The sequence below is a fragment of the Lycium ferocissimum genome, chromosome 4, assembly GCF_029784015.1.
Source record: "Lycium ferocissimum isolate CSIRO_LF1 chromosome 4, AGI_CSIRO_Lferr_CH_V1, whole genome shotgun sequence".
Taxonomy (NCBI): Eukaryota; Viridiplantae; Streptophyta; class Magnoliopsida; order Solanales; family Solanaceae; genus Lycium; species Lycium ferocissimum.
The window spans coordinates 40,956,762-40,970,336 of NC_081345.1; the positions used below are offsets into that span (position 1 = coordinate 40,956,762).

Sequence of the window (13,575 nt, forward strand, 5' to 3'; positions counted from 1 at the left end):
CCATTAAAAATTGTATTCGAAACGTTCAAAATGTATATAGTAAAATTATAAGCAACAGAAAGAGATTTCTCGGGCGTGGACGCGCTTTTGAGATAGTCTTTGGACATTGGCATACTTCTTTTCAATTGCTGCCAAGGTATATGGTAGCTCTACAACATTTTAATCATAGTACTGTTGTAGAGTGGCGACTTATAGAGGGTAAAATCTTCAACTTTGTATTTTGGACATTCAAACCATGCATTGATGGTTTTGCTCACTGCCGACCAGTGATATCCATAGATGGTATGCATGTATATGGTGCCTACAACATCAAGCTCCTAATTGCAATAGGAATAGATGCCAATGGGTCAATATTTCCTCTTGCTTTCGCAATTGCCGCTAACGAGCAACGACATGGGGGATCTTTTTGACCCATTTGAAAACTCATGTTATTAAGGATCATACCGGCATATGTGTCTTTGTCGATCGTCATAAAGGCATATTGCACAATATGGATAATTTATCGGGGTGGCAGCCTTCCTTTGTTTACCATCGCTATTGTTTAAGGCACTTGAAGGCAAATTTGCAATCAACGTTTCACAATGGCTCTCTAAACAAATTGTTGTGGGGGGCTGCCATGGAGCATCAACAACGAAAATAGGCTGCAAAAATGGATCTGATCAGGCAGTGAGTGAACCCGCATACATTTGGTTGATGAAACTCGAAGTTGAAAAATGGACGCTTCATGCTGATGGAGGCAAAAAATGGGGCATGCTCACAACAAACAGCTCAGAGTCTTTCAATGGCTTGCTGAAATCTGCTCGAGGACTACCTGTCACCGCAATGGTGAGAATGACTTTCAAGCAGGCGGTGGAGCGATTTGTGGTTAGGACAAGGCAGGCCAGAGCGATATTAGCCTACGGCGGGACATGGATGCCAAAGCCCTTCAAAACTATGGAGCACTATAGAAAAAAATGTAAGTGTCACCAAATGACCGAGTATGACCCAATTCAACATGTGTATGAAGTTAAGACGGGTTATTACAACGGTAAGGGTGGAAACGTGCATACCGTTTATGAGGCAACAAGAACATGCGCTTGTGGTAAGTGGCAAACGTACCACGTACGCCGTGTTCTCATGTCTGTCAAGTGCTTCGAGAGAATGATAAAAACGGTAACAAATTACGTGGCGGGGAATACAAGGTCCACGAGTTACCTTAGAGCATATTCCGGCCAATTCCACCCACTTGGTAATGAAGCTTATTGGCCAAACGAGCCGTTTTCGACGGTTGCTAACAAGGATTACATCAGAAAATTAGGCATTAACTCACGGAGTCGTAGACCCAATCAAATGGATGTTAGTGAAAGAACTTACTCTCGCAAGTGCTCTACATGTAAGCAATATGGCCATGACAAGCGTTCGTGTGGGCAACAAGGCCGTGGTAGTACAAGCACGTCTCGAAGTAATAGAGCCTCTAGAACTTGAAGATTGTATTGTTATTATAATTTATTATTGTATTGCTTTAAATTAGTATTGTAATTAAATGGAATGAATTATTTTTTAATTAGTATAAACCTCTCGTATTGGATGAATTATTATTAAATCAAATATATTTGTACATTCAAATATAATAAAACACTTAAATCAAAACCCTATAAATATGACAAGTTTCAAAACTTACTTCGGGGCACTTTAGAACCCCTAAAACGACGATCCAAACGTTTAGGTGGACTTGATGTAATGAGCCGACATTATTGTACGCAAAAAAAGATATTAAGTTTTATATAAAATATTGATATTTTGGGATTTTGAAACATGACTAATCTTTGCCCAAAGTATGGAAAAAAACGTGATTGGAAAGGTAACACAAAAAAAAAAAAAAAACAGTTGACCCCATTCACGCACGAAATTCGTGCGTGAAAGGCTCAAAGTGCATTTTTGCAGTTTGGTCCTTTCACGCACGAATTTCGTGCGTGAAACCTACTAATGTATTTTTTTATTTTTTTTTGTGCTAGTTTGGTTCAACTTTTTATTTTTTGTGCTATTAAAGTCGCGGATTCGTGTCTAGCTAGAGTACCAGTGGAAACAACCTCAGCTCCGCAGAGGCAGAATCAAAATTTTCAATTTATGAGTTTCGGATTATAATTATTCTTTTGCTTATTGGATTATTCATAGATTATTTATTATTTATACATATTCAATTTAATGTTTTTTTTAAAAAATATAAATACAAAGTTTGAGCTAAAGTTATTGGATTCTACTAAATTCATAATTATCACCTACTGGTAGAGCTGTCAAAACGGGTCAACCCAGCCCAACCCGAGCCTCGCGAGCCAAGGATTTTGATGGGCTAGGGCGGACCGATCTTTCATTTGAAAGGGCCTTAAAATGACCAACCCAACCCAGCCCTAAAAGGGTTGCGGGCAATGACGGACTAGCCCTTCATTTTTTCAATTTTTGTTATAAGAAAATTTCTTTTCGATATAAATTCGAACTTTTAAGTTTACCAGTTTGTTAACATTACTAACATATGATTATAGGGAAGTACATAATTCTACGATGACTTATAGCATATTCAACACCAACGTAACGTCAAGCACATTTGAATTTGTTGATAAAGTTGTCTCAATTAATAGCTTCATTTTCGTCTACATTCATATACAAATTTAATCAGTGAAACATGATCGAACAACTATATATCAAAATTAATAATATTTAAATTCACTTAAAAATACTACCACTTTGACTATGGGTAAAGCAGTGTAATCGATTTCGAGTAGCAACAAGTTAAAAGTGTTTGGACATTTTCATGATGAATGCAACTTTTATACTTGGTGATTCGAAATTTAGTATTAGGAATTTAACGCTAAATGAGTGAAACATTATGTAAGATACTAAGACTTATTCAGTAATAAATACTCCTTGTTTTTACTTCTTTTTCACAATTTTCTTTTAAATTATATCGCAAAAACATGAATGCAACTTCTATACCAACGCTAAATGAGTAAAATATTGTGTAAGATATTAAGACTTATTCGGTAATTACCATTCGTAGTTTTTACTTCTTTTTTCACAATCTTCTTTTAAATTATTAATTTAAATTAAATAGTCTTTTGGTCTACGGTCCGGCCTCGGTCCAACCTCAATCAAGCCTCAAGGGCCAGCGGACTGACTTGGACTGGGCTTATAAGGCTCAACATTAAATGGGCTTAAAAAATCATAACCAACCTACTCAAGTAGCGGGCTGGGCTGGGCTAGCCTTAAGGGCTAAACCCATTTTAACGGCTCTACCTGCTGGTCTACAATTCCTTCTTTGGGCTTCTGACAACTAGCCCCTGACTGTAACAGACAAACTTCTGGATGTAATCTCATCATAAATGGGCTAAAGGGCCAGGCAAGTTTGTGGCCTGTAGTATTCACTAGTACTATTTTGTTTTCTATTACAGAAACAATAGAAAGTTAAAAGTAAAATAAAAGAATTAGACAAGGAACTATAAAGAAATTTTATTTCTTCTGATGTATTAAATACATGAAATGAAAAGGAAGTTAACTATTTTTATACATGCAAAGAGTTTGCCCTTGTAGAAGAGCCAATTCCATTTTTCTTCAACTCCAAATTAAATAGGCAATGACCTTGCAATATTGTCAATGGTCACTTCCTTTCAAAAATGTCAAATGGCCAATAGGCCATGACCTTTTAAGTTTTAATAATCAAATGACCAACTTAAGAGGCAAAAAAAAAATAAAAAAAAATAGCTTGCTAGATCTTATTACTTTAGAAATGTACATTCACATTTTAATATTATTTGCATGACTTCTCTTGAATGTCCGCTAATTATTCGACAATATATCTTGTAAAAAATCCTAATAAAAGAAAAGGAATACATGAATATGGCAACACATTTTGTTAGCTCTCTCATTGAGAACCTACTAGGAAAATCTAGTACTCCTTTAAGACAAGACTTTAGAAATGTACATTCACATTTTAATAGCGAAGGAGACTGACATTTTGTATTGAATTATTTAATTATCTTGTCATAAGTAGTATATCAATTGCTCATCCTTGTTTGTCTTAACAAGGTGCGCACCTCGTTAGGACAAACAAGAATGAGCAATCCACGCAGAGCAGCCAGCGAAAACTAGCATGGAAGCACCGGAAGAACACTTTCCCCAATAAAAGGACTCCTATGCATTTCTCCGACATACACATTTTTTATATTTTTTTTTCTATTGCATTGGAAGAAAAAGAAAATAAAAGAGAGAAGATGATAGTAAAAATTGAATCATTATTTTCTGTGATATACTCTCACCAATGCCATTACTATTAATTATAGTATTTACTAATTGGTGATTCAACATCCATGCATGTCGTAGTCGTCTCATACTATACGTTTAATCATTCATTAAAGTACTGAACAAGACCTTATCAAATTGTGTGATATTCAATCAAAGAAATTTTGGACTTTAATAAGAAAGAAATAAAGAGAGAAAGCACCGACCAAATTCCATGAAAATGTCAAACCTTACTTCACTCTTACTCCACAAATTCCACATGCTAGGGACCTAGGTATGAGCACATATATACAAATTAAATAAGTCATACTAGTCTTCATCTTTGATTATTTTTTTCCTCGTTTGAAATTTCTACCCTTTCCGTTTCATGTATGGTGGCATAAGCATTTGACTGAAAATTGAGTTATAAAAAAGAAAAACAGATTTTTTGCATATATTAAAAGTATCCATAGAACTTAAGTTTTAAGAATGCCACTAAGGGTAAAAATATTTATAAAGTTTGAAGTACAAAGTTTCTAAATATAGAATTGTTGGCTTCATTTTAACTTTTCGACTAGACTAAAAAAAAAAAGAGTATCATATAAAATGAAACAGACAAGCAGTCGAAATGCTAGCACTTCATTACTTAACAAGTACTCCAAAACATCTAGCCAGCTACATTAACAATATAACAAAATTACCAAGAGCTAGCTATTATAATTAGTTTATGTCCAGAGAGACTCTCTCTTTACAGGGTCTTGCATTATAGAACTGCTAGGAGATGCAAAGCTTAGGTACTGCTGCAGATTATTATTGAAGTTATTATTATTAATCGAGTTATTATTACTTGTTGAAAATGGTGATTTATCTTCTGGTTCCATTAGAGTTGTTGGCAAGCTTGGAACAGGTTCTTGCTGCATCTGCATACATAGTATCTCTGCTTGGGCTACAGCCAATTGCATTTGTAACTGAGATACTTGATTTTGTAGAAAAGAGATGGCACCTACACATCCATATACAGGGTCTCTAACTCTTGCATTTGCTTCATACACCAAACTGCTAACTGCATCTGCTCTCTGTTGTATTGGAAGTTCCTGAAATATAAATGTAAACCAAGAAAAAGATGTTTAAAAATTGTAGCATACATATATAACTAGTAATGGCGGAATTAAGATTTTCACTAATAAGGGGATTCACAATATAAAAAAGTAAACACCAAAAAAGTCAAGAGGATTCAACATCTACTATATATACATAAAAAATAAGTTTGACCCTATATATATATATATATATATATATATATATATAATTTTAATTTTCCGCAAAAGTAATTCACATGAACCCTTGTGCCCCTAGCTTTGCCTCTATATATAACCTGAAGAAACTGCCCCTCTATATGACCATTTGGCATCGAATTTTTGGTCATATCAAGTTCATTTTTGGTTTTATGCATTCGGTATTTGAAACCTACTAACCAACTAATCCAGATTTGCTCTGTAAGGCACACCAAAGGTGAAGCACTCCTTGCCAGGTCATTTTCATGACTTGAACCTATGACATCTAGTTAAGGATAGATGGGATCTACATTTCAAGTTCAGAAAATACTTCTAAAGCGTTTTAATTTTTCTGACTACTTCAACAATGGTTTTGGATAAATTTAAGGTTTCTTTTTTTAAGAAAAGGTTACATATCCTACTTGAAAACTCATAAAGGGTTTCTTCATTCTTGTTCTTTTGGGTTGGTGTACTACATTACTCAATAAGAAGGATGTTTTTGTTTTTTGTAAAGGGTGAGAAGAAAGAGAAGTACCTGCAACATCTTGCTAACATTGCTAGCACCAAACACCTTGTGAACAATGGCAAACTTGTGGGGATCATCAGGAGGGAAGTAAGGGGCAAAGATGCAGTCCTTGGCGCAACGACGCCTTAACAATTTGCAAGAAGCACAAGGAGAACTTCCTGTTCCCATTTTAGTGCTAAAAAGACAACTTGAACAAAGAGAATGAGAATTAAGGAAGAGAGATCTGATATTGTAGTAGCTAGGACAAAGTGTAGTTTGGAAGAGAATGAGCTGAGAACCTATTTATAATGCTTTAGAAGGAGTTACTGTTGTATAGAATCCATTAATAAATAAAATACTGTGGACACTTAGACAGAGTTATTTAGTACCTGTGCTGGTGAGAGCTGGTAGCAGGTACCTCGTGAAATTAGTCGAGGTACACGCAAGCACATGGTTGGAGCTAGGGGAAGGAACATCCAAACCCTCTTCACCAGAAAATTACATTGTGTGCCAATTACACTCCCCTTGGCTACTACGTGCATGTATAAATTTTGTTATTCTCTTAATTCCTCGGTAGAAATTCTGTCTCTACCACTAGGTGAAAGCTGGCCCGAATACCACGCATATAAAAAAAATATTGTGGACACTTCCAATCCTAAGGTCCGTTAAATATTAATCATGTAAAATTGGCATTATAAAGTTGGATTTTCACGGACTTAGAAAACAAAACATTTCGAGCTTCATTTTGTTACTCTTTGAGTTAGTTTAAGTACAATTAATAAAGAAAAAAGAGAATTAAGGGTGAGAGGTTGTACATATATGTCCACCGCCAAGATGCGTTAAAGGTTGGCAACTAATAATTCAGTTTGATCAATTTCCACGTTATTGTTTGACTCGTATGTATATTTGAGAGATCTATACTTATACCTATATACTAGTAGTAATAAATAATGAAGGTTGCAAATGAAATGTTTTTAAAGAATAGTAGAAGACGTGTTTTTTAAAAACTGGAGTACTAGATAAGACAAGGGCAATAAATTCATGGGAGAACAACTAGGGTTAGGGTTTATCAAAATGGTGAGTAACGATGCAAAAACCCTAGCCCCGAGCAAGAGCAAAAGATGAGCTCGACGTGAATGTTTGTTGGCGGACATTCACATAGAAACATAAATTTTTTGTTAGTGACTATGTCTTTCGTCTTTCTTATAAACCGCCATACTCCTTGGATGAAAATTGGGAACAAATTGCCTAGAGTTAACCTTCAAGAAACTAAACATAAGTATTTCTTAAGATTATCATTGTTATTATTATTATTAATATTATTATTATTATTATTTTCTCCGTCCTAATTTATGTGATATTTGTTTTTTGATATTCATACTATATAAACATTGACCAACATTTCAAAATGTATTTTCATCATATTGACATGATAAGAGTCACAGCTTATCATACTTTTCGTATAGTTTTTAGATATTTGAATTTTAATTTTAAAATATTAAACAATCCAACTTATCCTCAACGATTAGTCAAATTGACTCCTGGAAAACAAAAAGTACCACATTAATTGAGATGGAGGATGTACTATATATACACGATGGTGTAAATAATTATAAGGGCGTTTGCTTAATGTTATAAGCTGGCCAAACTGGTTTATAAGCATTTTTTAAAAAAAAATTATCTACGTGTTTGGTAAATAAATTAAAAGTATTTATAATTGTTCCAAAATTAGTTATACGCCATAAGTTGGTCATCTCTAACTTATGATTTTACGATTTAGAAGCACTTTTTGTTTGACTAAACCTTTTACAATGTCCTCATTAACTTTTGTAATCTTCGAAATACTAGTCTTAAACCCTATATAACTCTTAATTATATGTTTTGATATTTCTGTCATTCGACCTTTTTAACGTAAAATAATTTTAGATTTATGTCTTTTGTAAATAGCTCTAAGGACATCTTAGTTATTTTAAGAAAAAGTGTTTCTCAACAGTTTTTCACCAAACACACTAAGTGCATATTTTCAATTTAGCATTTCTTTCCAAATATGTGGACTAATTGTAAAATCAACTTGCAAAAGTTGGTAAATGACTTGCTACCGTCGTCAAAAAAAAAAAATATATATATATATATATATATATTAATAGTGTAACAGCTTTTTACATTCTTAGTTATATATAATACACCTAAATCCTTCATCTATTTCCTTTTTTCCTTTCACCCTCCAGCCAACCCACCTCCCCCGCTTTAAAAAAAAAAAAAAAAAAAAAAAAAAAAGGACAAATTGATGTTACCAGAAAACATGAGTCATCAACAAATTTTTTAGTAGGCAAAAGAAGCCCGAGTAAGTAAATTACTAGTGTATTGAAAACTCAAAATACTAATTGAACATCTGCGCAAATCAAGTGGGGAAACTTTTTTTTTTCTTTTCTAATTTTCCACATTTTGACAATTTAAGGTTTAATTTGTGTCGATTGACTTGTCCTCCGTCAGACGAACATTATTTTGACATTAATAAGAAATTGTTTAGGGCTGCAAACCATGTGTTTACGCTGTTTAATCTTATAAAATATGACGTGCTTAAGACAAATTCCAAGCTTAATAATCAGCCCATATAATCAAATACACGTCCAGCATTTAATTTCTTCTCATGTATGATGTATAGTAAAGGCTGGAAAAGCCATCAGTCACCTCTACATGTACGAAATGTTATTTTTGAGAATATTTCGCAGAACTATTTAATTGAGCTAAAATCTTGTTGATCCGATAGATTCGTTTTTCCAAGTTTAAAGAGAGCGTGTGTGCACTCTTATTAGGTGTTTGGACTTGCGATTTCATGTCATGATTTCAAGTCATGAGATGAAATCAGCGTTTGGACATGCAATTTCATCTCATGAAATGAAATCTCAAATCATCCAAAAAGGCATGATTTTGAATTTCAAATCATGATTTCAAAATTTTAAATGTAAAACTTGACCCATGAGTTTATATTTTGTAAAAAAAGACTCATAAGTTGGTAGATATTTTTAACAATTACTCCCACCAACCATTACCAACCTCATTAACTTCTACTAACCGTTATTTATGTTTGTACCATGTGGGAGGATTATATTAAAGCGTAGTTACATTACTATTCATGTTAAATTTTCCTTTTGTTTGAACTAAAGTTTAATCAACTGTTGTTGTATTTTTTAGAAGGCCTTCTAGTAGCGTATTAATTTTATTATAAACTATGACTCGCTGATATGGTAAGATTGTATAAGAATTGGGAAAGTTTGATAGTTTTCATAACTTGTGGAGTTTTTATGTCTATAAGAAAATATACAACTTAAGAAATCTAAATTGCATGTCCAAACATGATTTCATCTCATGGTTTCAAATTATGATTTCAAATCATATCCAAACCAAACGGCTCCTTAGTTTCTTCTCTTAGATCAGGTACACAACCTTCTTCCCTTTAAAGAAGAAAAGAGGTATAAATATTTACTCACAACAGCTGTTTATATCAAATCATGAGCTTGTTTGGATGGGCTTAAAATTAGTTGGGGTAGACTAACTTATTTTTTTTGGCTTATAAGCTGTTTTCAACTTATAAGCTGCTTTAGATAAGCTAAGCCAAACGGGCACAATTATTTTTTTAGGCTTTAGATACTCCTTGGATGAAAATTGGGAACAAATTGCCTAGAGTTAACCTTCAAGAAACTAAACATAAGTATTTCTTAAGATTATCATTGTTGTTATTATTATTATTATTAATATTATTATTATTTTCTCCGTCCTAATTTATGTGATATTTGTTTTTTGATATTCATACTATATAAACATTGACCAACATTTCAAAATGTATTTTCATCATATTGACATGATAAGAGTCGCAGCTTATCATACTTTTCGTATAATTTTTGGATATTTGAATTTTAATTTTAAAATATTAAACAATCCAACTTATCCTCAACGATTAGTCAAATTGACTCCCGGAAAACGAAAAGTACCACATTAATTGAGATGGAGGATGTACTATATATACACGATGGTGTAAATAATTATAAGGGCGTTTGCTTAATGTTATAAGCTGGCCAAACTCGTTTATAAGCATTTAAAAAAAAAAAATTATCTACGTGTTTGGTAAATATATTAAAAGTATTTATAATTGTTCCAAAATCAGTTATACGCCATAAGTTGGTCATCTCTAACTTATGATTTTACGATTTAGAAGCACTTTTTGTTTGACTAAACCTTTTACAATGTCCTCATTAACTTTTGTAATCTTCGAAATACTAGTCTTAAACCCTATATAACTCTTAATTATATGTTTTGATATTTCGTCATTCGACCTTTTTAACGTAAAATAATTTTAGATTTATGTCTTTTGTAAATAGCTCTAAGGACATCTTAGTTATTTTAAGAAAAAAGTGTTTCTCAACAGTTTTTCACCAAACACCCTAAGTGCATATTTTCAATTTAGCATTTCTTTCCAAATATGTGGACTAATTGTAAAATCAACTTGCAAAAGTTGGTAAATGACTTGCTACAGTCGTAAAAAAAAGAAAAAAGAAAAAAAAAAAACATTAATAGTGTAAAAGCTTTTTACATTCTCAGTTATATATAATACACCTAAATCCTTCATCTATTTCCTTTTTTCCTTTCACCCTCCAGCCAACCCACCTCCCCTGCTTTAAAAAGAAAAAAAGAAAAAAGGACAAATTGATGTTACCAGAAAACATGAGTCATCAACAAATTTTTTAGCAGGCAAAAGAAGCCCGAGTAAGACAATTACTAGTGTATTGAAAAATCAAAATACTAATTGAACATCGGCGCAAATCAAGTGAGGAAACTTTTTTTTTTTCTTTTCTAATTTTCCACATTTTGACAATTTAAGGTTTAATTTGTGTCGATTGACTTGTCCTCCGTCAGACGAACATTATTTTGACATTAATAAGAAATTGTTTAGGCTGCAAACCATGTGTTTACGCTGTTTAATCTATAAAATATGACGTGCTTAAGACAAATTCCAAGCTTAATAATCAGCCCATATAATCAAATACACGTCCAGCATTTAATTTCTTCTCATGTGTGATGTATAGTAAAGGCTGGAAAAGCCATCAGTCACCTCTACATGTACGAAATGTTATTTTCGAGAATATTTCGCAGAACTATTTAATTGAGCTAAAATCTTGTTGATCCGATAGGTTCGTTTTTCCAAGTTTAAAGAGAGGGTGTGTGCACTCTTGTTAGGTGTTTGGACATGCGATTTCATGTCATGATTTCAAGTCATGATATGAAATCAGCGTTTGGACATGCGATTTCATCTCATGAGATGAAATCTCAAATCATCCAAAAAGGCATGATTTTGGATTTCAATTCATAATTTCAAAATTTTAAATGAAAAACTTGACCCATAAGTTTATATTTTGTAAAAAAAGACCCAAAAGTTGGTAGATATTTTTAACAATTACTTCCACCAACCATTTACCAACCTCATTAACTTCTACTAACCGTTATTTATGTTTGTACCATGTGAGTAGATTATATTAAAGGGTAGTTACAGTACTATTCATGTTAAATTTTCTTTTTGTTTGAACTAAAATTTAATCAATTGTTGTTGTATTTTTTAGAAGGCCTTCTAGTAGCGTATTAATTTTATTATGAACTATGATTTGCTCATATGGTAAGATTGTATAAGAATTGAGAAAGTTTGATAGTTTTCACAACTTGAGGGGTTTTTATGTCTATAAGAAAATATACAACTTAAGAAATCCAAATTACATGTCCAAACATGATTTCATCTCATGATTTCAAATCATGATTTCAAATCATGTCCAAACCAAACGGCTCCTAAAGTTTCTTCTCTTAGATCGGGTACACAGCCGTCTTCCCTTTAAAGAAGAAAAGAGGTATAAATATTTACTCACAACAGCTGTTTATATCAAATCATATTAACTTAATCACTAGAATTAAAGTAATCTAGTAAGTTAAGAATGCATATTAATTAATCCCAGGATAATTTTGTTTGCGAACCAAACGACCCCTAAGTCCTAACACATGTGTCAATTGATTCAGTGTAAATACCGGATGCGAGAAAGTTCAAGGTGAAACTTACCCGCATTAGTTGTTTACACTGAACCAAAAAATGCATTTCATGTGTTTGTATATAGACTTCTGTCATTTAATTGTGATTAATTCATATTCTCAGTTCATTGAATCACTTAAGCTTAGTAAGTTAATTTACTTCGGTGTATACGCTCCGTCTGTGTACGTATTTACCCCTTTTCAAGAGCAAGAATTGGAAGGTTTAGAAACTTTTTGGCGGATTAATAATTTGTTCATTACGTCCAATTTAGTACCTTCTCTTTCACATATTCCAAGAGTTCTAAAAGTTGGATATTTCCTTCATTTTTAGTCTTCAACCTTAACCGATGAACAACATCTCTCTACTTCTACCCTCAAGGCAACTGAATAATCCAATGTATCAGCAAATCTAATATTTTCCATACCATTTCTCGATAAGATATAGATTGGAAAAAACAATTATAATATTTTAATTTGGGGAGGGGAAAAATGAAACAATGACTTCGGAACAAACAACCAGCTACCAAATATTAATGAAAACCAGTTAATTAGATCCGACGCAAAGTTGAAATAACTGTTGCAAACAAATATTGTAGAAGACCAAAATGAAAATAAAAGAAGTATAATTATACGATAGTGCAGTGGTAACATGCACAACATTAAGTAATTTAAGCTGTTACAACTTACACATCTGCTTCACCATTAATTAAGTTGGGATGAAAATGAAAAGATTCTTTAGCAGTATGGCTTAGCAAGACATATAATTAAAAAAAATCTTCATCAACTTATTAGAGCAAATGTATCACGAGGTTTCTGAAATGATACACCATAAACAATAAGAGTTGAAGAACCCTAAGCTTCGATTCCCACTCTTGAGCATTTAATGCTTTCCACATGATTCCAAACTTGCTATCTTCTATTCCGAGAAAAACAGCCCTCTTTCCCAGCTAATAAAATGCAATTGAATAATTCCTCCGATACAAAATAAGTGTACACTTAGCATTTTTATTTTGATTCAAAATAAGTGTCCACTTGCATAATTAAGAAGGAACTAATTATGTTCTTCCAAATTTACCCTATTCAGATAAGTGAGTTTTTATGTACTAATCAAGAAACTATATCGATTAGGTAGTATTTAATTAAAGGTATTTTAATCAAAATACTTATTTTTGTCTAGAAGTTAAATATTTTCTTAAGGGGTGTAAAAAAGGTTAATTGGACATTAATTTTGAACAGGAGGGAGTATATAATTATCATATCCAATTTTCTATGTTCAACTGGTCTAGTAACCAAATCACTTTTCCTTCTAAGAATAAAAATAAGTGATGGGTCCCCCACCTACTCACCCACCCCTTCATAGTGTTGAATTGTATTTATCTCATAGAATACAAACTTTTTCTTCTAAATCAGCTTCCAGTTTCGAATTTTTCAAAACAGTGAATTCTTAGGAAGAAGAGACGTGGTCGACAGGATGAG

The 13,575-nt window shown here is 32.7% G+C and overlaps 1 protein-coding gene across 1 annotated transcript; it reads right to left on the reverse strand.

Moving 5' to 3' along the window:
• Positions 1–4,876: 4,876 nt before the first annotated feature.
• Positions 4,877–6,827, reverse strand: LOC132054706 (LOB domain-containing protein 12). Its single transcript, XM_059446676.1, has 2 exons — positions 6,061–6,827; positions 4,877–5,345 (listed from the first exon to the last, which is right to left on the reverse strand). The coding sequence occupies exons 1-2, from the start codon at positions 6,217–6,219 to the stop codon at positions 4,977–4,979; spliced, it is 528 nt and encodes a 175-aa protein (XP_059302659.1). The 5' UTR covers positions 6,220–6,827; the 3' UTR covers positions 4,877–4,976.
• Positions 6,828–13,575: the final 6,748 nt, after the last annotated feature.

What these genes read in the sequence shown, in the direction of transcription:
- LOC132054706 (XM_059446676.1), bottom strand. Translation starts at nt 6,219, where the DNA reads ATGGGAACAGGAAGTTCTCCTTGTGCTTCTTGCAAATTGTTAAGGCGT. An exon ending in ATGTTAGCAAGATGTTGCAG is followed by an intron (nt 5,346 to 6,060) that starts GTACTTCTCTTT and finishes TTTATATTTCAG; the next exon opens with GAACTTCCAATACAACAGAG.